General features: G+C 37.4%; 1 protein-coding gene across 1 annotated transcript in view; it reads right to left on the bottom strand.

The window, feature by feature from the left end:
• Positions 1 to 1,028: 1,028 nt before the first annotated feature.
• Positions 1,029 to 24,260, bottom strand: part of cdh4 (cadherin 4, type 1, R-cadherin (retinal)) — a 382,227-nt gene continuing 358,995 nt past the window's right edge. Inside the window, exons 12-17 of the mRNA XM_088608237.1 lie at positions 17,028 to 17,170; positions 11,393 to 11,626; positions 10,778 to 11,011; positions 8,920 to 9,059; positions 7,661 to 7,825; positions 1,029 to 7,152 (exon numbers count right to left, since the gene is read on the bottom strand). Of these exons, the coding sequence (XP_088464363.1) occupies positions 6,946 to 7,152; positions 7,661 to 7,825; positions 8,920 to 9,059; positions 10,778 to 11,011; positions 11,393 to 11,626; positions 17,028 to 17,170 (1,123 nt within the window). The 3' untranslated portion in view covers positions 1,029 to 6,945. The remainder of the gene's footprint in view (positions 7,153 to 7,660; positions 7,826 to 8,919; positions 9,060 to 10,777; positions 11,012 to 11,392; positions 11,627 to 17,027; positions 17,171 to 24,260) is intronic.

The raw sequence follows: 24,260 nt of genomic DNA on the forward strand, positions 1-24,260 counted from the left end.
TTCCCATTGCTCGGTATTGAGTCTACTCTTTGAGAGCTCTACCTGGCGTTTTTCCCCGTACCTCGTTTATTCTGGATTCTGGATTCTGGATTCTGGATTCTGGATTCTGGATTCTGGATTCTGGATTCTGGATTCTGGATTCTGGACTTCCCTTCTGCCTTTTCGACTTCGGACCTCACCTCACGTCTCGGACTGTTTGCCTCCTGCGTTCTCCCCGGATTACTACCTGCTTTACCCCTTTTGACCACGACCTTGCCTCTTGCTTCGGATTGTTCGCCTTTATCGCTCTTCCTGGCTACTGAAACACCCTTCTCCTTGGACTACGTAATCGCCTATCGTATTGGATTCGTCAACTACCCACTCCTGCGTCTGCACAGGATCCTTGAATATTTCCACCAATGATTCCTAACAACAGTGGAGTGGAGGTCTTTGTGCTTTTCTGGTGCACTTTTCCAGCTGTCATGCAGACAGGGAGAAAAACATAGCGATCTCCCTTTGTACAGCCTTCATTCAGTAATAGTTAAACTGAAACACATATGGCTCCAAGGCTTTCTTTTGATTTAAGGAGCTGTGCATTCATTTCTCTCCTATTCATCATGGTTATTTTCACTATATTGTTTTCTTTAATGCCCACTATGCACCACAATCAGATATCAGAGTCACTGTTTACCTTTAGAACAGCACAAACTAAGATCCCAAATACTGTGCTGTTACAGTTCTGCAGCATTTTGATTTGCTTTCAACACAGCAGATGAACATTAAAGGCAAGTCCAACAGATTACTCCCATTTCTGTTTTCTCTTGGAAGGCCGTGTTAAGGTCAAAGCTGAGGGATTCATTTAGAGCTGCATCTCAACTTTTGCCAAACACAGTGAGAAATTAAATCAAAAGCACTGCTCCCAAAACCCTAACATATTATATAGAAATCTTAGCCCAAACCAGATTTTGTGCACGTCTGAGCTAAAAAGTGCTGTTACCGATAGGAAGTGATATTGAAGAGTCTGGAGGAAAACAAAGATGAGACAAACATTTAAAAGGAGGGGAACTTTATTTATTACACAGGGGAGCTGGTGTCTTATCACCAGCTCAGCTTTTATTTTTACACAATAAATCAGCAAGGCTGTTTATGTATTTGGAACCAAGATCGCAGTGGCACTATAAACACACGCTTAAAACAAGAAACTCTCTTCCCTTTTTTGTTATACTTTTTTGGTACAAAATGGTACAAACAACAATACAAAATAGTTGTGCTGTTGACAGTTTACAAAAAGTATTGAACTTGTTAACTGTGCAATGATTGTGTTTTTGATTTTTTTTTTCAATGTGAATATGGTACACACCAGAATTTTTTCGAAAACAACCACAGTCATGCGGGCTGCAACACATTTTTTATCATGATTTTATCATCATTATTATTATATCATAATTATTTTGTCCATTATAAAAAGACATGCAAAAAAATCCAATTTTACATGTATATTTTGCCTAACTTGATCTGTTTAGCTTCAAGCAATTACTACATTATGTACACACTAAAGTGAGTAACATCAGGTGGTTAATTGTGTGCCTGTTGACGCCAATTAGATTTTTTTATTCTTTGAGGAACATGTTTGCCCTAATGCTAACCTTTTCTTTTTTGAAGTTCCTGGTGAAGTATTCTATACAGTCCTTAGATTTTTGTATACTTTCAGGATTGAAATCTGCAAGTAATTAATCTTTTGCTTTTACTTTTCAAAGACAAAAGCTACTCTAAGGGGCATGAGGACTGAATGCTTCTTAGAGGTTTCAAAATGATCAGAGGACATAGGGCAGTGGACCACCCAGACTGAAGCCTCTGAAATAGGCCGTTTGTCAACAACAGGTTATGTTATGACTTTGCATTGTAAAAATAACTCTGTCTTAGCAAGATAATTCAAATCAAAATTTGAACATTGTATGTATATTGCTGTTCAAAAGTCTTAGACATCTTACACACAATCAGGAGTTACAATATACAGTATGTGTTTTATGAGCATCAACAATTGACCCAAAGCCTCCACTAGCATTTTCTACTACTTATGAATAAGGCTTGGTTGTTGTCATTTAGATATTTTTTAATTAATATTGATCAGAATCATAAAAAAACTTGTTCATAGCAAAGCATGGTGCTGAACTATACTTGAGCAGCCAATGTGAACTGTTCTCATAGCTCATCCATCACACTTTCCAGACATTCTCAAGTGTCAATGTCTGGTCTTTGTTATCAACATAATTTGTTCTGTATATCAATAAAGCTAAAAGGCAACCATTTGTACAACAAAATAACTTTTAGCTTGAAACAAAATGCCAGAAAATTAGCAGATCTTTGCCACAGTTGAGTTTCTGCACAAAGAAGAGAAAAGTTTGAAAATAGAATAAAATTCAACATGTCTAAGAATTCTGCACAGCTTTATATAGAAATATATAATATATGGCTTACATATCAGATACCAATTAACTAGAGGTCTACCAAATGCAACCCTCTTGTAACATATACTTACATACACTCAATTGAATCAGAAATTGTAATGCTTGTGTTTTTAAAATCCTGTATTTCTCAAGAAACACTTGCTAGTTGTATCATTTGAATTCATATTCAACAAAACCTTGAATGTTAAATTTTGCAGGAACCTGAATGATGGCCTCTAGGCCTTTCTGGTCTGCAGAATGTATGTCACAGAAACACGAGAATGGTGGGAAATGAATGTTCTCACGTAGTCTTGACAATTTCTGGTCCTGGCCAAGGTTCTTCTAAGACTCTGATGGATGACTGTGCAAAGTCCACATCAAAATGTAAATATCTATCCTTGTTTCCCCTACATACAGAGTCCAAAACAAGAGGAATGTAAATATAGTTTAGAGAGCATTTCTTAATTTTAAATTTGCCTTCATTGTAATGTAGCCATATAGACAATTAACTGTTGAAAGTATTATATTCCAAGCACAAAAGGAATCAAAAGGAGAAGCCACAAAATTAATATATTCCGTACTACTGTACCAATAATTATTAAAGCTGTCAGATCCTAATGCAATATTATAGATTTTGGGGCAAGGATATAATTGGGCATTACATGGAAACAAACATCTGAACATAAATTACTGGTCAAGGTCAATATTTTCTTTAGACACAACTGCCTGTAGGTACTTTAATGTAGGACAGAAAATTTGAAACTGGTTTGATATTTTGTATAAAACATAACAAGTGTGAATATGGTAAAAAGAACCATTTAAAAGGACAATTGAACATTTACTTATTGTATGTCAAAACATTATTTTCACTTTCACTAGGGCGCATGCAAAATATTCTCAACCTGTTAGCAGCTTAAAAGTCTAGGCTAAAACAATGAACCAGAATAAAAAAAAAAATTAAAATGTTAAATGCATTGTCAAATCCCTTCAAATCTGTATGGCTTACTATGTTGTATCTGCGATCTTGGGAAAGAAGGCGAGTTCTATACTGGTTGTATTGACAAACATCCATCTTAAAAACATGAAGAAATTGAACTCTATGATATTCGGTTTCTTTTGCTGGGGTTCAGAGCCACAATGGGGACTATTTGTTGAGCACAAGTCAGACTCCAATTTATGAGAATCACTATGGATGATCATCCTGTTCTGAAGAGCAGAATCATCTGAAAAACTAGAACACAGTACAATAGCTCAGCTGAATAATGATTAGGAAACCTGTCAAAATAGAAGCAAAACAAGTAGGCTACTGAATAGATTCTGAGGCCTTGGGGGGTACACTTTTCACTATGTCAAAAAAGTTTACAGTGTGTCCAATACTTAAGAAGAAAAAAAACAAAAGATAGAAGGTAGTCTTGGAGTTGTCTCTCAGAAAGCATCTAATTTACAAGTGCAATCCATTTTTGGGTGAATTAATGTCTGTTGATTTAAACTATGCAAGGAATGTCAAGTTTTCCTTTTAAATGTTGTGCAACATTTAAATGAATGTACAAAATATCTAAAAATGCTAATGTAATGTTTAAAAAATGATGTTTCTTATATACAGTTTTTGTTTTGCGAATCATATATGAAAAGCAGCAACTATTTACCCTGTACATGCATTCCAATACACTGAATCATAAAAAAACAAGTACAGTAGCTTTATTTTTTTTCTATTTGATAACTTTGCCAAAGCTGGCACTTCCCATCTCTTAAAGTTGCTGCTGTATGTCTTAAACTATAAATCAGACGTTATGACCATTCTTGTTAATCATAATGGCTATACGACAGCACCTTCAGTGTGGTTCCTAATTTGTCCAAAGGCATCAATGTCACAGAACAGCATCATCACATCTCATGCTGTGTTCCCCACGCTGTTCATGATTTTGGTGATTGCAGCACTTCTGCTTTGTTCTGGAATTAAAACTCCATTCATGAGTTCTTAGAATGGGCCCAATATGTCGATCAGTATACTTTTCCTGTTTTGCTCTTTGCTCTTTGTAAGGCTTTTTCAGTGGAAATTACAGAGGTAAAGGCTAACTCTGTCTTGTGTCATGTCCTCTCTCTGTCCAGCTTGCTAGGGACTTCAGTCCAGTTTTCACTGATGTATTAAAAAGTCAATTACTACTATGATTACCTCAAGGACTTTGTTATCATTTGACAGATAAACTACCATAGGATAAATCTCCAGAACCGAGCAAGCTAACTGAAACATTATAAAAGAGACGACGTTTCCAAGTGTATGTAGAGGTTTCTAGTATTGAAAGGAGGTGATCATTTCCCAGTTACACTGGATTTGACTCCAGGGAAGTTTTGCTATTGAAATGGATTCAAATGGATTTTCATGAATCCAACCAAACTAACCAATGCGCCAGATACCACGAACAAGGGAACACCACTGACAGGTATAAATATTTGAGTTGCACAGAAAAACAGGGAATTGTGTTTCCTCAGGTCCAGAACAGCTTTTAGAGTAGATTTATTTGAGGGCACTAAACGTTGAAGATCAGATGTGAATGAACGAATGAAATTGGGACAGCAAGGCAAGAGCAGTTTGCATATCAAGTAGTTATGGCATCACAATCCTTTTTTCGACATCAGGCGACAGAGGGTGTGATTCCTTTGTCCCCTGCCTAAGTCATTAGATTTCATTTTGATGGCCAACATGATCAGACCATATACAAAAACAAACTGGTTCCCCAAGAAGTAAAGTGCAGACTCTTTTTTTTAAAAAAAATGAAATATACAATACACATATCTATTATTTAACTGAATGAACAGCAAAGCAATGTCCCATATCACCAGTCATGATTATAAGAATGCCATTTCAGTCACTCACTGGCTTTTCGATGAGTGGGCGCTCTTGCACTGAAACTTGGAGGATTGATATTGGAATTTGTTAAATGAGACAGGTTTCTGTAACGACTTGGTATGCAATGGAATCACATCAGCAGTGTCAATACCTGAATTTAGAACACTTTAGCAAAACTCACAATGAAGCAACCCAGTATAAAACACACTGATGCTCAATAATATGTTGAAGCTTCGAGCAGCAGGGCTCCACGATGCACGATTTTGCTGGTATGCACACCAGGAAAGGAAAGCAGCACAGACCGCTTGCGATTTTCTAATACTTAAAAAAAATACTTTACATTTTTTATAGTATATATTTTCCCTAACCACATTTACCAGTCTGACCACAGAATTACACCTGTCACTTTGAAACCTTTGGAAAATTCATGCATTTTTTTCACTTCATTAAACAAAGAAAAGTCACCCTCTTGAATCCAGATTCTCCACAGCTGTTACTTCTTTCTCACTTGTACAAGCCTTTGAAAGTTTCTTTCTTACATCTCAGGTCATCAGGAGACAAATGAAAGTAGAATCAATTAATATTCCCCTTTTCTCCTCATCCTACATCCTCCATGTCTGGTTAAAGACTTGCAACAAGTGCGAAGCAGCACAGACAGGAACGTGTTTTCAAAAACGGTACAGGACAGCAGCTATCCAAACTCAAATGCTCGGTGATCCAAGGTATCAAAGGAAGAATGACTTCCAAGAGTTTAAATTCTTAAGATAGAGCATCAGGTATTTCAGAATTGTACAAATGGCATTGAAGACATACGCCTCGTGTTTTTTTTTAATTCTGAAATAGCTGTAAGTTGCACATGAGAAGAAGTTTACGGACTTCTGCAACAGGAGCGAATATGACTAACCCTAACCCTGCAGCAATGCTCCACAGACCTGGGCATTTGAGTTTGGATCTCTCCACAATGAAAACACGGATTAGCTCCCATTGAAAGATAGTTGTATTATTTGCACAAAGCTCTCTGTTTTCCCTACTTTGTCTTACACAATACCCAGTTACACAAGAAGCAGAATCAAAATGAGTATTTGTACAGACAGATTTTACTTTTTTGTTTTTCCTACTTTACTGACCAGAGAGTTTTGGGGGTCATCGAGAGAGAGGGAGGGAAAGAGAGAAGCGTGCCGCCCGATCCATTCGAATGGCAACCAATCCTGAGATAGTGGGAATCCGATTAAACGCACCAAAAAGGCACTTTTTAACAACAGTGCTTCTGTTCTAAGGAATTCAAGTTAAGAAAGAGTGCCTTTCACTCTCTTTAGTGATAAAGCAAAGGTTTTGAGCAAAAAAATAAACAACATCCCTGCTGGCTGCACTGGAACCGAATAATGGCACAGAGACAAGGCGCCTTTTCTCTTTTTCATGCTATTAGACAGCTTATGTTCTAAAAGAGTGGAAATAATCATAATAATAACAACCAAAAATCCAACTTAAAAAGAAACAGAAAACCTGCCACTAAAAATAAAATGCTATTGTTTTTTCTTTGTTTTTACAGTCAGCAGGGGAAATTCATTAAAAAGCTGCCTTTGTATCGTCCTCACTTGGGTTGTTGTTGTTTTTTCTGTTTTGTTTCTTAAGTGGTGAAGCGCGGTTGACACGTCTTGCGGCCGAGGGCGGTTAGTCTTCGTCCCCGCCCCCGTACATGTCGGCAAGCTTCTTGAAACGAGGACCCCAGTCGTTGAGATAGTCGTAGTCCTGGTCGCCGGTGCTAGATGAGTTGAGCGAGCTGACTGAACCCGCAGTGGAGCCGCTGCCCTCGTAGTCGAACACCAGCAGGGAGTCGTAGGGCGGGGCGGTGGGGTCATTGTCTGCAGCTCGCAGGCCCTGCGAACAGTCCAGGTACATAGTGAAACGGTATTTTTGACACATTGTATTGGTGCTCTAGGCAGGGATCTGATTTGTAAAAGGAGCTTCTTTTGTGATCATGCAAAACCCCCACAACACACAGCACTACAAGAGAGCTTGATTCTATTTAATTTTGTGGGAATACCTTCTACCTTAATATTGTTGGAACACAATGACAAATGAAAAAGGACAGCAAAACAGACCCAGGCAGCGCAGCTGCCAGTCCCTGCCAGGTGTACATCTAGCTGTAACACTAGTTTTAAAATCATGGGATTAAGAAGGATGGGTGAGTTGTTCTAAAGCTCTTGCCATATGTTTGATGCCAAAAGCTTATGCCACTTGTGACACTTAGGATACATCCTCACCAAGATTATACTTGCTGACTACTGCATTAATTAGGCAATTTAAAGAAACGGAAGCTATGACAGAAGGTAATGGGATTAGAAGTGCATTAAGACTGCTGCAGGAACAGTATGTGTTTCTGTACCTCATTGATGAAATCCCCAATGTCTCCAGGATGGGGGACAACTGGTCGGATTGGGTACTGGGATTCGGCCACAACAGGCCTCTCGTCCACCCGCCTGATCCCAGGGGGTTTGCTGATGATGTGATCTAGCGATTCCGGCTGCTGCAGCTGGCTCAGGTCATAGTCCTGAAACACGGAAAGGAGAGCAACAATGGCACTGAAAGTCAGACTCATAGGATATTCATGACCCCTGCCTTTAAAACTACCGGATTTTGTGCGTCTAAAATATAACATTTGACAAAGCCTTTATCACAAAACAATTATTTATTTTTTTACGCAAGATCTGGCGAGTTTCTGAATTTCAAGAATAAGCAAGAAAGCATCATTTGAAAACTCCAAGTACTAACTGTGAAAGTTTATACCAAATTTATCTTGCTTCTAGTTAGGGTCTAGTTTAGTCTGTTAAAAAGATTCCTGTAAATGGTAGTGCAGCAGAGGGAAGCTTCACATAAGCTGTCCTTATAATATGGGCATTTAGCTGGCATCCGGAGCAAGCCTAATGTTAACATTCCTTCCCTCCCTTTACTTGTCAAAACACCAACTCGCCTAAGTGCCTCTTCTTCATTTTCTACTAACCTGTAATAGTAGAAACCCCAACTCAATCAATTCCCTTTAGGCTAGTCTGCTCAATACCCAACTCTTTTTACTGGCAGGCCTGGTACAGCAAAGATTAAGTCTGCTACTCAGTCTAAAGGTAAGTATAATACCCAGGTTTTGTCAGAGCCATATTATTTTCCCCCAACCGTCTTAACTACAAATCTCTCCCAAGATGTAAGGTCACACCATCTCAGAGACTTGTGTGAGTCTGAGTAGACAAACCCTGTCTACTCTGCGTGACTATTTATAGAGAACTGTGTCCACAGGTGCAGCCCACTCCTCGATTTCTTTGCGAGAATGTCATCCTTACTTTTTTAGCAAATCTCGGCATCACCCTCTGGCAGCTGTGCCTTGTTTTCCCCATCTGGTCACCCTGGTCCAGTATTCCTAATTTCATTACCTTAAATGGGCTAAACTCCCTTAAGAAAATGGTATTATTGCCAACAAAGTCTAAAAACCATGAACTATACGATATATCATTTACCAGAATACTGTACCTTCTGAATTCTTCAGATCCCCAAAGGAAACACAAATTCAGAGTGATATTGTACCTTTCAGTCTTTTTCTTTGTTCCAGGTGGAAAACAAGCTAAAGGAATGATATGAAAATGAAAATACTCTGACCTGGTCCTCCTCTCCTCCACCCTCCTCATCATATTTCAGGATGTTGTCACGTACATCATCTTCGGGGTCAATCAGCAGCTGCTTGGTCTGCCTCTCCTTCTCTCGTCGCTTCATCCAGACCACAAACAGAAGCACCATGGCTGGAGGATGATAGCACTGGTCATTTCTTGTTTCAAGGCCATGATATTAATCTAAGATCTCATGGCCCCTTATATGTAATGCATAGAATCCCAGTTTTTAACAACCGCTCATCACTCTGGCAGCATAACCTCCTGTTACTGAATTTGATGAGCAAAATCATCCCATAATGTATTGTTTTAAAAGCTAGTTTCAATTTAGATCACAACAAACCATAGTTTATAAGTCCTAAAGCAATACCTTGACTTTCAAAAGCCTTCAGTCACATACATAGAGTAAGGTATTCAGGGCAAAATAACCCTGCAGTAAAAAATACCCAATTCTGTGTGTAACAGGGCCTCAATTTCAAACATGACCCAAGCCTGACCCAATTCCATAAGTACGATTCCACCTCATTCGTCTTAAAAAAAAAAAGACTCTGTGGCTAAGGATCTGCACCTGTGGCTGGAAGGTAGCCGGTTCAAATCCTGCAGAGCAATCCTACTCCGTTGGACCCCTGAGAAAGGTCCTTAACCCCAGCTGGTAGGTTGACTGGAAAGTTATGGAACCTATCCAGTAGGTGCATCTACTGTATGTGTATTACCCATCAGGAGTGACCTAAACGAACCAATTAATGAGTATTCACCCATTTTCTAACCGTCCCTTCCAATTCATGGCCATTGAGAAGGAAGAGCCTATCTCAGCAAGGAACAAGCACAGGACACTTATAGACCAATAAGTCAGAATTCCGTTACATACAAGATCATCTGAACAGCAGTAGGATTCTAGTGGTTAATCTACAAGGATTTAAAAAAGGCAGGCCTAACTAAATTTGAACAAGCAACAACAGTAACGGATATCAGTAGAGCATATATAAATATATTTCGATTTTCAGAAGGCTTTTGGTAATGTTCCTCATAAAAATCTTAAATTGTAGGCAGTAGTATACATTTATATCTTTTGGCTGAGAACAAGTTAATGAATGGAAAGAGAGACTACAGATAAGAGGTGAATGCCTAAATTGGGATAATGTATTTACCTTTAAATAATTAATTTCAAATGCTGTTTTAGTATGGTGTTGCAGGACTAGGAAAATATTTATGTTGAAAAGGAGCTTGTCTAAACATTTTGTATCAGCCAGAACCCAGAGACCACAACCTTGATTTGGGTCAGGTGTTGCAAAACTCTTGTGTGATGGCAATAATAAGCACATGATGCACAATACATTGTGTCAAACCCACATGCTGAATATTTAAGCTACGACTCTCGTGAATGTTCATGTCCCATTTTACCTGTTGACAAGCCTCATGTATCTATAAGTCTGGAGATAAACACAGCTATTAAGCACTTTTGTTTTCAGCTTAGAGGAAATGGAAAGTAGTGTCTGTGTGTTTCAGTTTCATTTTCACGTGGTCAGTTTGTTTTGAGTGGCATGCGGATGAAGAAACTACCTTGTCTTTTGACTGTTTGTAGGTCTCACTGGTCTATGTATTTGTGTCAAATAGGTTCTGAGCTGCATGTCAGTTAATGAAACCTGAAATACCATGATTACCGTATGTTTAGTATCTCTGCATGAACTCAAAGCCGATCACTACAATATAGCGATACATTCATCATCCTGCTTTTATGTGATTTTGTGTGTTTATTCATTGATTAACGAAAGATACCCCAGAAAACCGCTGTGATATGGCAAGTATTGCTCTTCTGTTATGTGCCTGCATATGCAATGCCAGACACTCACTGAGCAGTATGATGATACAGATGAGGATCGCAATGATGGCACCAGTGCCCAGCCCTGCTGCAGCCACAGCTCCAATGGTGGTGCAATCACCATTCTCATCACAGGGGCACACCTTCACCTTGATGATTGACTTGTTGGACATGGTAGGGTTCCCTGAGTCTGAAACAATGATCGGCACATCGTATACCCCAGACTCCAGGTACTGGATGTGCAGACTCAGCTGGACATAATCACCTGGGAAATCAGAGACATGGGCACATGAGTACATGCATAATTATTATTATTATTATTATTATTATTATTATTATTATTATTACAATTTCTTACACTTTGCTCAAAGTACTTTACAGGTTATGGGGACTCCCCTCCCCCACCAATGTATTGCACCCACCTGGATAATGTGATGGCTGTGCACTAGTAAGTTCAAAACACATCAGCTATCAATGAGTACAGAGTTAAGACCTCGGTTTTATGCCTCACCCAAAGGATGGAGACTTTTTTTACAGTATAGTGTCCTCATCACTGAAGCAAAGAACAGTCATTTTGTTTCTTTTGTAATGATGCTAAATATTTTCAAAATGTACTGTACTAAAGTAAGAAGAAAATGCCCCTCACCATTAAGACGGGAGATCGTCCAATTACGCCTCACACTGGGAGGGGAGCTTGGCAGCTCAAACACAAAGGGGCCAACATTAGGCTCCACATCAGAGTCAGAGGCAGTGATGTTGATGGAGTTGGTATTGATTTTCTCGCAGATCTGGGCCTCTTTGGGCAAGAGCTCTGGCGCATTGTCATTGACGTCAATCAGGTAGATCTGTAGTGTGCCTGTGCCACTGGCTGGAGGAAATCCTGCATGATACCAAGACAGGAGAAATGAATTCAGCCCCACCTTCACTCCCTTTTAACATAATAATTCATATTGTGTTCTATGTTAGGGTTCCCTATAGAAACATATGCCTAATAATAAACTTATAATTTCCATCCATCCATTTTCAAAACATTTCTTCAATTTAGGGTCACAGGAGAGTCGGAGCCTATCTTGGCAAGTAATGGGCACAACACAACCACCCTTATTGATCAGGAATGAACCAGGGAGGCAGCTGCAAGGGTGCAGTTGATGTGAAGAGAGGGAAGCTAAAACAAATGATCGTGGTTATGATATGTGGGTAGCAAGTGAATATTTATACATGGGAGAGGAGAAATGCAAGAATATTAATTTTCCTCCTCCTGAACTTCTGTTAAATAACACCATTTATTGTATTTGTGTTTGATGACCACTTGCATTTGACAGAAGAGAGCAATATAAATATTTTCAAAAGAGGAAGAAAATAGATGGAGACAAATTCTGTAGATCACTAAGATACCAAAAATAAATGATAACTTGGTCATACAGTAAAACCCATGTAAAACCCAAGTAGTACAATATATCAATTTACAATATCCTTAACTACAATGGTTAAAATAATTATTTAGTTTATCAGGACCAGGAAACACATCACCGTACAGCATCCAGTAATAATTGCAATTTTACAATCAGAGTGATGTGATTTAGCTCTGATTCTTGAACCGGTTATTGAGAAATAACGTTATCACATTAATCATATGAGACATTACTTTTGGTATGCATTACTGCATTCATAATAATAAAAAAATACAATTTATGAGCACTTTTTAAGACACTCAAGGTACTGTACAAAATGATACACATACAGTAATACATATACCAATAGCAAAAAGAGAGAAAAAAGGAAAAGCACAGCACATTGACCTAGTAAAATCAAGAATAACACTAAATTATACATTAAAAGCTACAGTAAAAAGATAGATTAAAACATGTCTGAGAAAGTTCTACTACCTCATAAAAGAAAATGATTGAGATAGTCACTGAGTTCTATGTGAACATTAATATCAAATGAACCAAATGGAATGTTCCTCACACTCAACTGTGTGTGTTTTAATTCACCTAGGAATTACTAAATTGGACCACGCTTCAAATGAAACATGAAAGTTGGAATGAATGCAGATGATCTTAGCATCTTTACTTGTGTTTACTTCTAACACAGACCGGTCTGCTATGGAGTTTTTATGCTGTCTTGGAGACAGCAGTTGTTGAAACAAATGACCAAATTCTGAACCCTAGGGAGTCGACCAAAGCTTCCAGTGAGAAAAAGAGAGCAATTATGAATTTGTAAAACTGTTGACAACTTCTTAATTATGTAAATTATGCTACTCTGGAAGGAGCTTGCTGGGAGCAACACTGTTAGCAGATGAATAGATGTTGTGGGAACCATTTTCACGTATTTATTTTTTAAAGTAGAATCTGCTCTAATATGCCCTGTTCATTATAATCCTTCCTAGAAGTTTTTTTAATTCACAATTTTCCTTTTATTTATTAAAATTGTATGCATACTTTTTTTCTTGTGTTTATAAAAAATCCTAGTCATATACTAAAGGTTACTAAAGCCCTGTCCTCATCAGAATACATTTTTACATGGCTGACAAATTTTCTCAGATCTTTTTTTTTTTGGTCAATAATCCACTGAACTGGTGTAGAATGTGAACTCCATACTCCAAAGAACAGATTGGAAGAAACTAAATCAAAATGTTCGTGCCACCTGGAAACTAATACGTTTTCACATCAATTTCGTGAAGCACGTTCGAGTCAGACTCACCTGTTCAAATTCTCTCAACCTAATACGGGTGATTGATTGTGTTGTTCCCCTAGCAGTGCATTCTAATGCACAGATCTAATGTTCTACACTGCGCCCTACAACTTGTTTTATTGATTCCTGCTCTGCTCATGATATAAATGTGTGCTGCTTATGTTTCTTTGTAGGAGATACTAAGAAAATGTTGTGTAGACTTTTTTTACCATGACTCTTCTATCTGGTTTTCACTGGAGCAACATTTTCAGGCTGGCCTAGATATAAAAAGTAGATATATTCCTTCCTGAGACTGTCTCACAGATTTGGAGAAGTTCTGCACACAAAAACCTTTTAGCACTTAAAATTTATTACATTAACTCCAGTGAGGGAGCCCTCATTCCTAAGGTGATCCTGATTTAGAAAGGGTCTAATAGGTGGCATTTCAAAGAGCTTGATCCACAAAATGGCAATTGCTTGCTATAGGTCCACATCTGAACAACTCTTTTAAAATCAAACCTAGTGTGTCATTTTTGCTATAAAAGGTTGGAACAATAGTGAAAGAGAAAAGCACCTTCTGACAGGACTGAGCTGGTCGGGAGTCTTAATTACACACAGCTGTAGTGGGATCTCTCATTATCATCCCCTTCACTTACTGCAGCTGTGCCTTAGCCTATTTAACCATCTTTTCTCCCTCTATTCAGCAGATCACTGATGCGTTGGCAGTTTTCTGTCACAGTTGTAACATTAAAGAGCATGAAAGTGTGGTAGCTGACTAAACTCCATTTCTTACCTGTACTTTTTGGGTGTTTTACTCTTTATTTTCTCTTTGGATTTGGCCTCATGTGAGGTAAAGCTTAAGTCCTTCTAATGTGGACCAATTGTTTTTTATTCCCCTTTTCTTGGTTAATGGAGCCTTAACTCCTCTAGAAGGATTATTTTTTTTAATAAAAATAATGTCTTTGGGTTTTTTTTTTTAAAAGTTTCCTTCACAACTTGTTTTGCTCTTTGCCAGGCTTTTGTCTGCTTACTTTACCTTTGTTGTGTTAACAAAGCTGGAACACAGATGTTTGTTAAAAAAAAAAGCTTTAGGTTTGAGCTTCGCTTACATGAAGTTTGTTTAAAACTTAACATTTATTTTAACTTTAAAACTGGGAAGGATTTTTTAGTCCAAGGCTTACTTCTACTACTGCCTACTGCAACCTTAGAGCTGTGTTTTCTGGAAAAAGACTATATGAGAAACACAAAATGCTTCAAAAGGATTTGTATTTAAGATTTGTTTGATGTTGGCAGAGAAAAACCTTCCAGCAAGCTTTCATGATCTTATTCTAGCTTAAAATCCAGGTTAAAACAAACTATTTATAGGTACAAAGACAGTGGCTCCTAAATACTGTGTCTAACGGATTATGACAATGATGGCTGAGATTTTAATGTATTCTCTCACAGTGTTTACTCTCCAAATGCCATCACCCCAAGCTTACATTTCCATAATCCCTTTAGCATTATCTCTGCAGACACTCCCACTACACTGATACTGTCTGCAGACGGGCTGCTAATTCATAATTTAATGCACATCAAAACTACATTTTTAATGGTTGGCAAATTAATCAATTCAAACCCCCAAGTGAGAATCAATACCACTGTAACTGATTCAGAACCAATTACAAAGTAACTTTACCTCTGAAAAAACTCTTCCAAGCTTACTTTCAGTTCATGAAGATAGTAATTAAACATGGAGAAAGCATAGGCAGCCTTAACATAATCTTCAGAAAGTTCAGGTTCAACTTTTATTTATTGAGAATGTTTCGGGTTTCTATGGCATTCTTTGTTTCAGGAAAAGAAATTATTTTGATAAAAGTAATTCCACAGTAGAAGTTGTTTTAGAATGTGGTTTATTAACTCAAATGCTAAAACGTAATGAATGCAGGCCCTAATCTCTTCCAAAACCTACAAAGTTTCATATTCTGGGCCTTGGCAATGCGAAACAGGTTTGAATCTCATTAAACTTTAGGTAAATACATAATGCACTGCTCTACACTGATAAGGCTATGCTGAAAAGCTATTTGTTTCCAGTGCAGAAGAGCTAAGTATTTCTTTGCTGTTTGTATTTTTACTCCATTGAGTTCATGCTTTGATTTTATGGAACAAACAGCCAAAATTTAGAAACCAGGATCTTACCCAAAAAACAAAGAAAAAAGGGAAATGCTTTTCCAGTAAGTTGGGGTGAATGGCCCTCTCTAAAGCAACCTTTGTGGACTACAATCCTTCATCTTGGAGCTGAAATGTGAATTATATGGTGAAAAAACTATCCTTTCACGTATTTTGCATTTTATTTTTACAGATTTTTTTTTTTAATTTTGGGGCTTTTTGCATTCCGCAAGCAGTAAGAATAACATAATTTGCATTTGAATGAAGACAATAATTTTATGCACAAAATTATTCATCTGTTCAGCTGGTCCTGCCTTGGACAACATTCACTCATTCATACACATTGGCGTTTAGGTTTAGTTTAAACCAAATAAATTGGGATTTGTAAGGCAGCCTAGTGAATTTATCCTATGTGGAATGGTAAAATTACATTTTGAGAAGATGGGAGAGCACTTTCATAAAAACATAGTTTTTTTATATACTTCCTATAGTAGTTTCTTCCTGAAAAATAAAATAATCTGACAATGTCTTTCCTTTTCAGGCTTTGACAGAACTCCAAATTCTCTTTGGTTTAATCCCCACTTTCCCTCTTGGACCTTTTCACTGTATTATTTCTGGATTTATTTCCTTTAAAATGTTTGAATCCAACAGGCGTCACTCAGAATAGGCTGAATGTATTAAAAATAGTGTGCCTATTAGTAGCACTGGGACCCTGGGTTAAATTGCTGGGATGCTATCTAAATAGAGTTTGTACTGTACGGTCTCCTCATTTTCATGTGGGATTCCACTGGGTGCTCCTGTTTCCTCCTGGTGGGTTAAGTGACGTCTGGGAGAATTGGCCCTGGTGTGTTTGAGATTGTGTTTGTGCCAATCTGTCCTGTGATGGACTGGTGTCTGATCTAGGGTGTACCCTGCCTTGCACCTGTTGCTTGCTGGTATAGGCTCTAGAAACCACTGCAGCCCTATATTGGATAAACAGGTTAGAAAATGGATGATCAAGTGTGTTTTTGAAAATGCATTTTCAGGAATCAGAACCATCACTGAAAGCAAACTTTTGTCTCATGACTTAGTCTTAATCTGTATGAAATCATATCTATTTGACGGGGATGGTCTGCCCACCTCTAACCTTTCATTTGGGTATGGTATCATTCATACTTGAGAAAATGAAGCCTTGAGGTGATCCCACGCCTAAAACCCAACACAAAACATGAACGAAACCTTGGCCTGGCTGCTAATCATTCCCAGTTTTTCCTCCTCCTGCCACAACACGCACAAATGTAAACAACATGTTTCAGCTTCCTCACTTACACGCCTCCTCTCTTCCGATTTTTACGTTCTTTTGGTTGGACACCTTGGATTGCTAAGAAAAACCTACAAGCCTGCCATGACCTCAGCTCATATGGGCATCGTCACATTAGAGTGGCAGTAGAGTAGAAAGCAGTGCAGAGGCAGGCGCTTACCATTGTCAGCGGCAAGGAAGGTGGCCTCATAAATGTTATTTTTAACATAGATTGACTCCCGATCCAGGACTGCTGTGGTGATGATTTGACCATTCGTGGCATTTATGTTCAGCCAATTTGCTGGATCTGACAGCTTGGAGTACCTAGGGACAGGAGAAATTAATATAGATGAACTCCCTCCCTCAGAGTGTGTTCCAACATGCTGACAATTTTCCTCCACAACTCCCGACATTTCAATGAAAGACTGGTTGAACCTCTTTCTCGCCCACCCTAAGCATGTTCTCTTCAAGATAAAGTGCCACACGCCCCATTTTCACATTTTAAGGCAGCATCAGTGTTACAGTACCTTATAGAAAAATAGATTTTTTCGTATTTTTTAAAGCCGCAAGACGACGAAAACAATTCTATTCCAGATGCAGTTAGTAGGCTTAACCAAGCTGTCAATAAAGTTCTTTAAATGTGGCCAGAAGGATGAGATGTGAAGTGCTGTTAAAGGCGAACTGTAATATACAGTACTTTCATAAAGCTGAGCTGTGTCTTCCAAAATATTTAGTGAAACAATAATAAATCAGTACTTATAAAGATACAATGTACCAGTAAATGTAGTATTTTTTAATATTTTGAAACGGGATGCTGTAGAACAGTCTCTCTGATAAAAAAAAAAAATGAGTGAAGTTAAGTATACTGTAGGTGGAAAAAAAATAAACATTGCCTTGGGCTCACCCACTTACCTCATCTTTTCATCTTTTGAAGTCTGAACTTTTTTACTGTGGCTCGTTAGTCTTAACTTGGGGTATACTTTGATATCGACCAACTCCCAGGTGGATAAAACACAGTGTACCACTGATTAATCTGTTGTCAAACAACCATCAAGCAAGTGACCTTCACACTTTCAAAGCTACATTGACTTGAGCTCCGCAGCCTTCAGCACAGTCAATTTCACCTCATTTTCCACTCTTCTGTACAACTCATTGGAAGCAATTACTTCATCTGTTTAACAAGAGGGGCCATTCCCAGCACAAAGAGAGTGCAAGTAAGAACGGATATTTAAATATTTCAAGAATTATTTGCTCTTTTCTTTCCTTTTCATCACTTTCTGTTTTTATGAAAAATTAGTCTTTCAAAGAGTCAAATACAGTACATGCAATTAAGTTTGTCTGCAACATATTTTAGTGCACGTATTTAAAGAGTAATACATTCACAGACCAACATGCAGTGAGGCACAGCCTGCTATAGTAGGTCCATTTGTGTATAGGAAAAATGTAAAACTAATACATACATATATTTAAGTATTCATATAAAAAAAAATTATCTGATATATATATATATTAATAGATCCCTATAGTTTGTTTCTCTTATCTTGAAAAGACATATCAGAACATTTATTGTGATAAAGCCTCAATCTTTTCAATTTTAAAAATATACTCACACAATACAATTTTATACAATGCTCCTAATATGATGGGTACAGTGACCTGTCTGAACAAAACTGTATTAATGCTTAAATTAAGAATTATACTTTCGAATTCTATTTAAATTCAGCCCTGCTAAATTCAATATTGTTCCGCAGTTACCCTGCAGAGAAATTAAAAAAATAATAATTAAGCATATTTTGTATTTGTTTCTTTTTTTAATTTTGGTGGGGTTTTTTTTTGCAATTACTAATACAATGACGTTGCTGGCTTAGTCCATAAAAAAAAAATCAAGTTGCAAAGTCTTGCCTAAACAAATCTGCACTGTTCAGTATTCACTCATCCTGAGCAATGGCAGGAATACTGATCAGATGATGGGTATAATGAGTTTACTGAGCATGGTCATTAACCATCAATATTAATTTCAGCAAAGGCACAATGATTAATTCACATTCATTTTTTTCAGTTTAAGGTTAGCTTTAAAACTCTGTCTCGAAATGTCCTGGTGAACATGGAGTCATATGGATATTATAATCTTTTAAGATCCCTTTCAAGTGATGGCGTTTTGGTGTGCTATGGAGCAACATAGTAAGTTAAAAATAGGATTAACACCTCAAGAAGATAATGCACATTACAAATAGTCTAATCCCCATATTAAAGGACTGTAGCATTAAAGATTGCACTTTAATTATGCAACCCAAACAGCACTTAATGAAGATCTAATAAAACTTACAGTATATTAAGTGAATTAACACATAATGTTTCTCTAGTGGATGCCAATTTTAAAAGCATTAAATAAAGTGTGTAATTATGCATTTTTTCATATAAAAAAACAAACTAAAAGATTAATGGACCGTCTGAAGTTCAGTTTTTAATCTTTTCACTTAATTTGTTCCAAACCTGTTAGTTTTTAAATAAAGACCAGTAGATGGTGAGTTTCCCACTGCACCAGAATTTCCAGACCAATGTGGTCTGTGACACTAGGAGGTGTCAAAGAGAGGACACTCTAGGAGGTGTCGTGTGGCAGAAAAGATGAAGAACTTGTCTGTCTGTGCCGTAGTGAAAAGACCACAGCTGACAGACCTGTCAATCAGACCGTTGCCATAACATCCAGGTATGGACAGAAATCAATTCCACCTGAATATATCTAATACATGATATTAAAGACTTGCCCTGGTGATAATATGGGACTGAGTCTTAGTGTGTTTTTCGACCGGTCTTGGCAGTTTTTCTGTAAGCTTCTTTGTGTCGACTGACCCTGGCTTTGGACTTTTGGATTGCTCTCCGGCTTGTTACAAGTGCTTGGTCTGGCTTTTGGACTTGGCTTCCTGCTCAGTGTTTGGATTTCTGGATTTTCCTTTGGTACCTTGAGTTTTAGTTTCACAGCTTTGACCCTTGCCTGTTTGCTTCGGTCTGTGTTTCACTGTTTCTTCACTTACCTGCTGTTGGACCCTGTCTTCGATTTTGAAGCATAACTAAGGTCCTGACCTACACAGTCATTGAAGCTGCCATGTCACTTTCTGTAAGAATATGGGTATTAATTCTAGTATCCTGGCTGAACTGCATTCTGGGCTTGATCAATCCTGCCTCCCTAATATTAAAATTGAAATGCTGAAGTCATTTCTCATTACTCTACTAGGTCTGCTTTGTAGTAGTGTTGATGGAGCATAATGGATGCTGCACATTACCCAAGAGGGAACAGCATCTCACTTGCAGAACCTGTCATTAATCCACCAATTTTAACCTTTTCTATTTTAACTTTAGTGAATACAATCACTCACGTTTTAATCTATTAGAATAATATATTCACACAGTCATATGTGTGAATTTGTCATGTGTCACAGTCATATACTTTCAGTGGCAAAAAGGAAGAGGATTCTGGTGAGGAATAAACAGTCTAGAAAATGCTTTAAGATATTCAGGAGTGTATGCTAGATGCAGAAGGAAATAGTGACCTAAGGCACTCACCCTAATTAAACAGAAGCAGATAGTGAATAAAGTACTAAGAGTTAATTGCCAGGTTTAACACTCAGTGCTTTTCAGAAGGCATACTTAATCATTCCTCTTGCTAGAGATAAGCTTTATAAAATCAAGACAATCTACCGGAAGAACCTGCAACACTCTTAATCCTCACAGCCTCTATATATGTCTACTGGGCTGCTTAAAATTCTATGATCTATTTATCTATCAATAGCTGGAGAAGTTTTGGGCAATATTTTAATTATTTGTTTCCCAAAATAAAAAATAATTTTTCAGTTATTTATCTGCTAAATGCAGTTAAACCCGCTTTATTTACAAAACATATGCAGTATTGTATATAGAATTATTATTCATAGAACTCAGTAAAAGGTTTGGTATCAAAAGTTTTTCTCGCCTTCTCTCATGCAACAAAACATAAGTTTGAAATTTCACAATTATGTTGTACTTCTTAATATCCTCAATCATTGTTTGCTATGCTTATTTTCTTTCACTTTGAAAATGGAATATACTATAAATGTACTCCCTTATATAGAGTTAGGAAATTCATTTTACAGCTCTATTTAAAATGATTATCATATATTTTCAGGCTTGGCTGAAACGACACCAGTTCCTTTAAAAGGATTGAAATAATTATCAGAATGTAGAAACCCTCCATCATTTGGTATTAGTTTTACAGCTGGGAGAAACAAAGAGGAATGAAATGACCCCCCACCCTTCACACACGCTAATAATTTTGTCAGCTAGGACCATAAAATGTTCTTCATCCATGATATCAAACTGTGAATATGTTGCCTCATTAACGCGTGACAAGCCCCCCTGCAAGATGACAGATGGGCTAGAGTAGCATTAGACTAACAGCTAAAGAAACTGAAACACAATGGAAAATTCAAATGGGAGTTCAAAGTGACTTTTGCACTTTTGGATCCCAAGAAGCTAATGACATAGGTAACAGGACTGACATATTGTCAATAGATCAAATCAGTGAGAAAATTCATAAACAGATCCTAATGAAAAAGCTTTTTCAGCAGAATGGGAGCAGGTACCTTTTTTGTTGAATTATTTTTTTTTGTCATTGAAAGTAATAGGTCTTATCCTCTTCAAAGAAAATTGAAACAATACAGCTACAGATATTTCCGCACTCCTGTTTCTCTGCATTCCACTGTTACACAAGCACATGCAGCCTCACAGTAATCTATGGTAGCCATACATGGAATAATAATTGTGTTTAACACGTATTCCTCTGAAGTGCAATGATTATGGTCTCTTGCAATTTGCAGGAGGGGTGATTTTGAAGAGTTGCTCTGGCAAAGCACTGAGAAATGTGTAGCTTCACCTCAGGTAATTTTAAAAGAAACGTACAGTCTTGAATTCACACAGCTCATACACATTGTATAAAACTGGCACATGATAGGTCTGCTGTTGTCCAATGAAGAGAAAAGTGTGTGTAGGAGCAGAAGAAATACAATGCTAGGTCATCTCTGTGTGAACCTGAGAACAAGATTTTTGAGATTTTTTAGATGTCTTGTGTTTAAAGTGCAGAGTCAGTGAGCCTTTGTGTTTCACTGACCTTTAGTTTATTATACTATGGGAAGGACACAACATCACCTGTCAAACAAGACTGACAAGACATTCCATGTGATTGCTACAAAGGGAATAGATAAATAAGAAATACACAGAGAAGCCACACATCCAGTGTTTCCATGCATTTTTTATACTGCTCCTGGGTCTGCTGGTTGTCATATTTCACAGAGTTGATTTTTTTCCCCTCTTCTGTCTTTTGAACTGATTCTCTATATACATACCTCTGCTGGGGCCAGCGATTGATGTAGGCTACATTGAACACTGTGTGAGCTTTCGGGCTAAAAATGTAAAGGACATCAGAAAAATCCACACTGACTCGGCACAGAGACTGGGCGCTAAACCTGAACACTTAACAAAAAATTGGATGTGATAATGGAAGCAATTGATCAAAACAAACTCAATAGTTTTCACAACAACCACAAAGCAAAGTCTTTCAGAAATGAAGCACTGGGTTTTAGATTAAAAATATGAATTGTATTAGAAACGCGAAAGTAAAATTGATAGCAGAAAGAGAAGAAAACTCCAAATTGTAGTTAAATATATTAATGCATATCGTATTTATAATGACAGGTTGCCTCTGTGGGAATGAGATTAAGAGTGATACCACCTAAGGGACAGCCACTAGGGGCTGCCAAAGACTCTGGAGGGAGAAACATTTCTTGTAAATTGGGAAATTAATTGAATGGAATGTCTAAATGTTCACCTGGGTATTAATTGGAATGGAATCAGCCAGTTGACCATCTGTCAGATGGGTCCAGTAGACCGGAGAGGTGCTGTTAGCCACATTGTGTATAATGTCTGTGTATTTTGTATTTCTGTACTGGATCATGCCTAGCTTTCTTAACCTGCTGAGTGTATCTCTGTGTTGAGCTAAGAGCTTTAATAGAATGGTTCTATGTAGCTCTATGCACTGAGAGTTTCATGTGCAAAGGTCTCCAAGAGCTAGTATAAAGTGGGGATTCTGCTACAATATTTACGGGTGTACTGTATATCAGGGATCTTCTTACTACAGTACCTCTGATCTTAATTGTTTAAAGAAATAATTGGACTAATTCAAAATAATTGTCTGTTTTGTAGGTCTGTACAGTATGTTTCAGAAGACACTAAACTGCAGTGTGAAAAACAAGTTTAAAAGACAAGCTTCAGACAACCCTTTTTTTTACGAAAGCCCTTCTGTACTTGTGTAGACAACACATTTATGCACCAATACAGAAAACATCCAGTCCAGGCCTGGGACATTCTGTTATTTCTTGAAAATTAAAATATGAGGTCTGAAATGTTATTAAATAAACAACCAGTGTAGGATAGTATTGCTAATAAGGAAATAGATTTAAATCTAGTCACTGTATATAATATTTAAAGTCTTTTTAAATAGTGTTCATTTTCCCTTTTATAGAGAGGTGGACTTATTTCACCAACACACGTTTTAATCTCTCGTTTCACAACAAAGAACAGGGAAAGCTACTGGCCAAAACACCAAATGAATACAAATAACTCTTTGCAAGGATATTTTGTAGTAACAGTCAATAGTTAGATTTAAATAACTACAGCTTTGTCACAGATAATTGGAAGACTCTTAACGTTGAGCTGCTAAAACTAACCCAGAAATAAACACCTCCTGTGTATCATCCAATTGTGTTTTCAGCTCCCACTGATGAGCCACTTGAAATCTAAAGGCAGTACAATGTCAGCACAAATACCTGGAATCTAAAAATATCAGAAGAAAAAACAGCCTGCAGTGTGTGAGATAAGTGATTAATCTTTACATATTAACATTATATTGAAAGTCAGTATAGTACCAGGTTTCAATGAGATTCGTGTTTAGAAATATACAGTAGCACCTTGCGAAAGTATTCAGACCTATCCTGTGGTGTCCTGGTTTGTGAAATTACAAATTGATACATTACACATTTTTAAACTTAATACTTTGGTCAAAACCTAAATACTCAAACTGAAGGCTTCTAATGGTAAGGTGTTACAGTAATTGGCAGCAAAACTAAAGGAACCAAACATGGCTTTGGACAACTTTAAACAATTGTCATCTTATATCTAACTTGCCCCCTTTTTTGCAAATATTTTAGAAAGTGCTACTGCAATTTAGTTTAACAATCTCCTCATTGCCTCTTAGAACCCTTCCAATCTGGTTTTAGACAATTACTGTATGTAGCATATAAACTGTCCTTGTTAAAGTTACTAACAATCTCCTAATAACAGCTGATTCTGGTTCTCTATCTACCCAAATTCTCCTGAATCTCCTAAA

Source organism: Lepisosteus platostomus, chromosome 15 (genome assembly GCF_059453375.1).
Source record: "Lepisosteus platostomus isolate fLepPlt1 chromosome 15, fLepPlt1.hap1, whole genome shotgun sequence".
Taxonomy (NCBI): domain Eukaryota; kingdom Metazoa; phylum Chordata; class Actinopteri; order Semionotiformes; family Lepisosteidae; genus Lepisosteus; species Lepisosteus platostomus.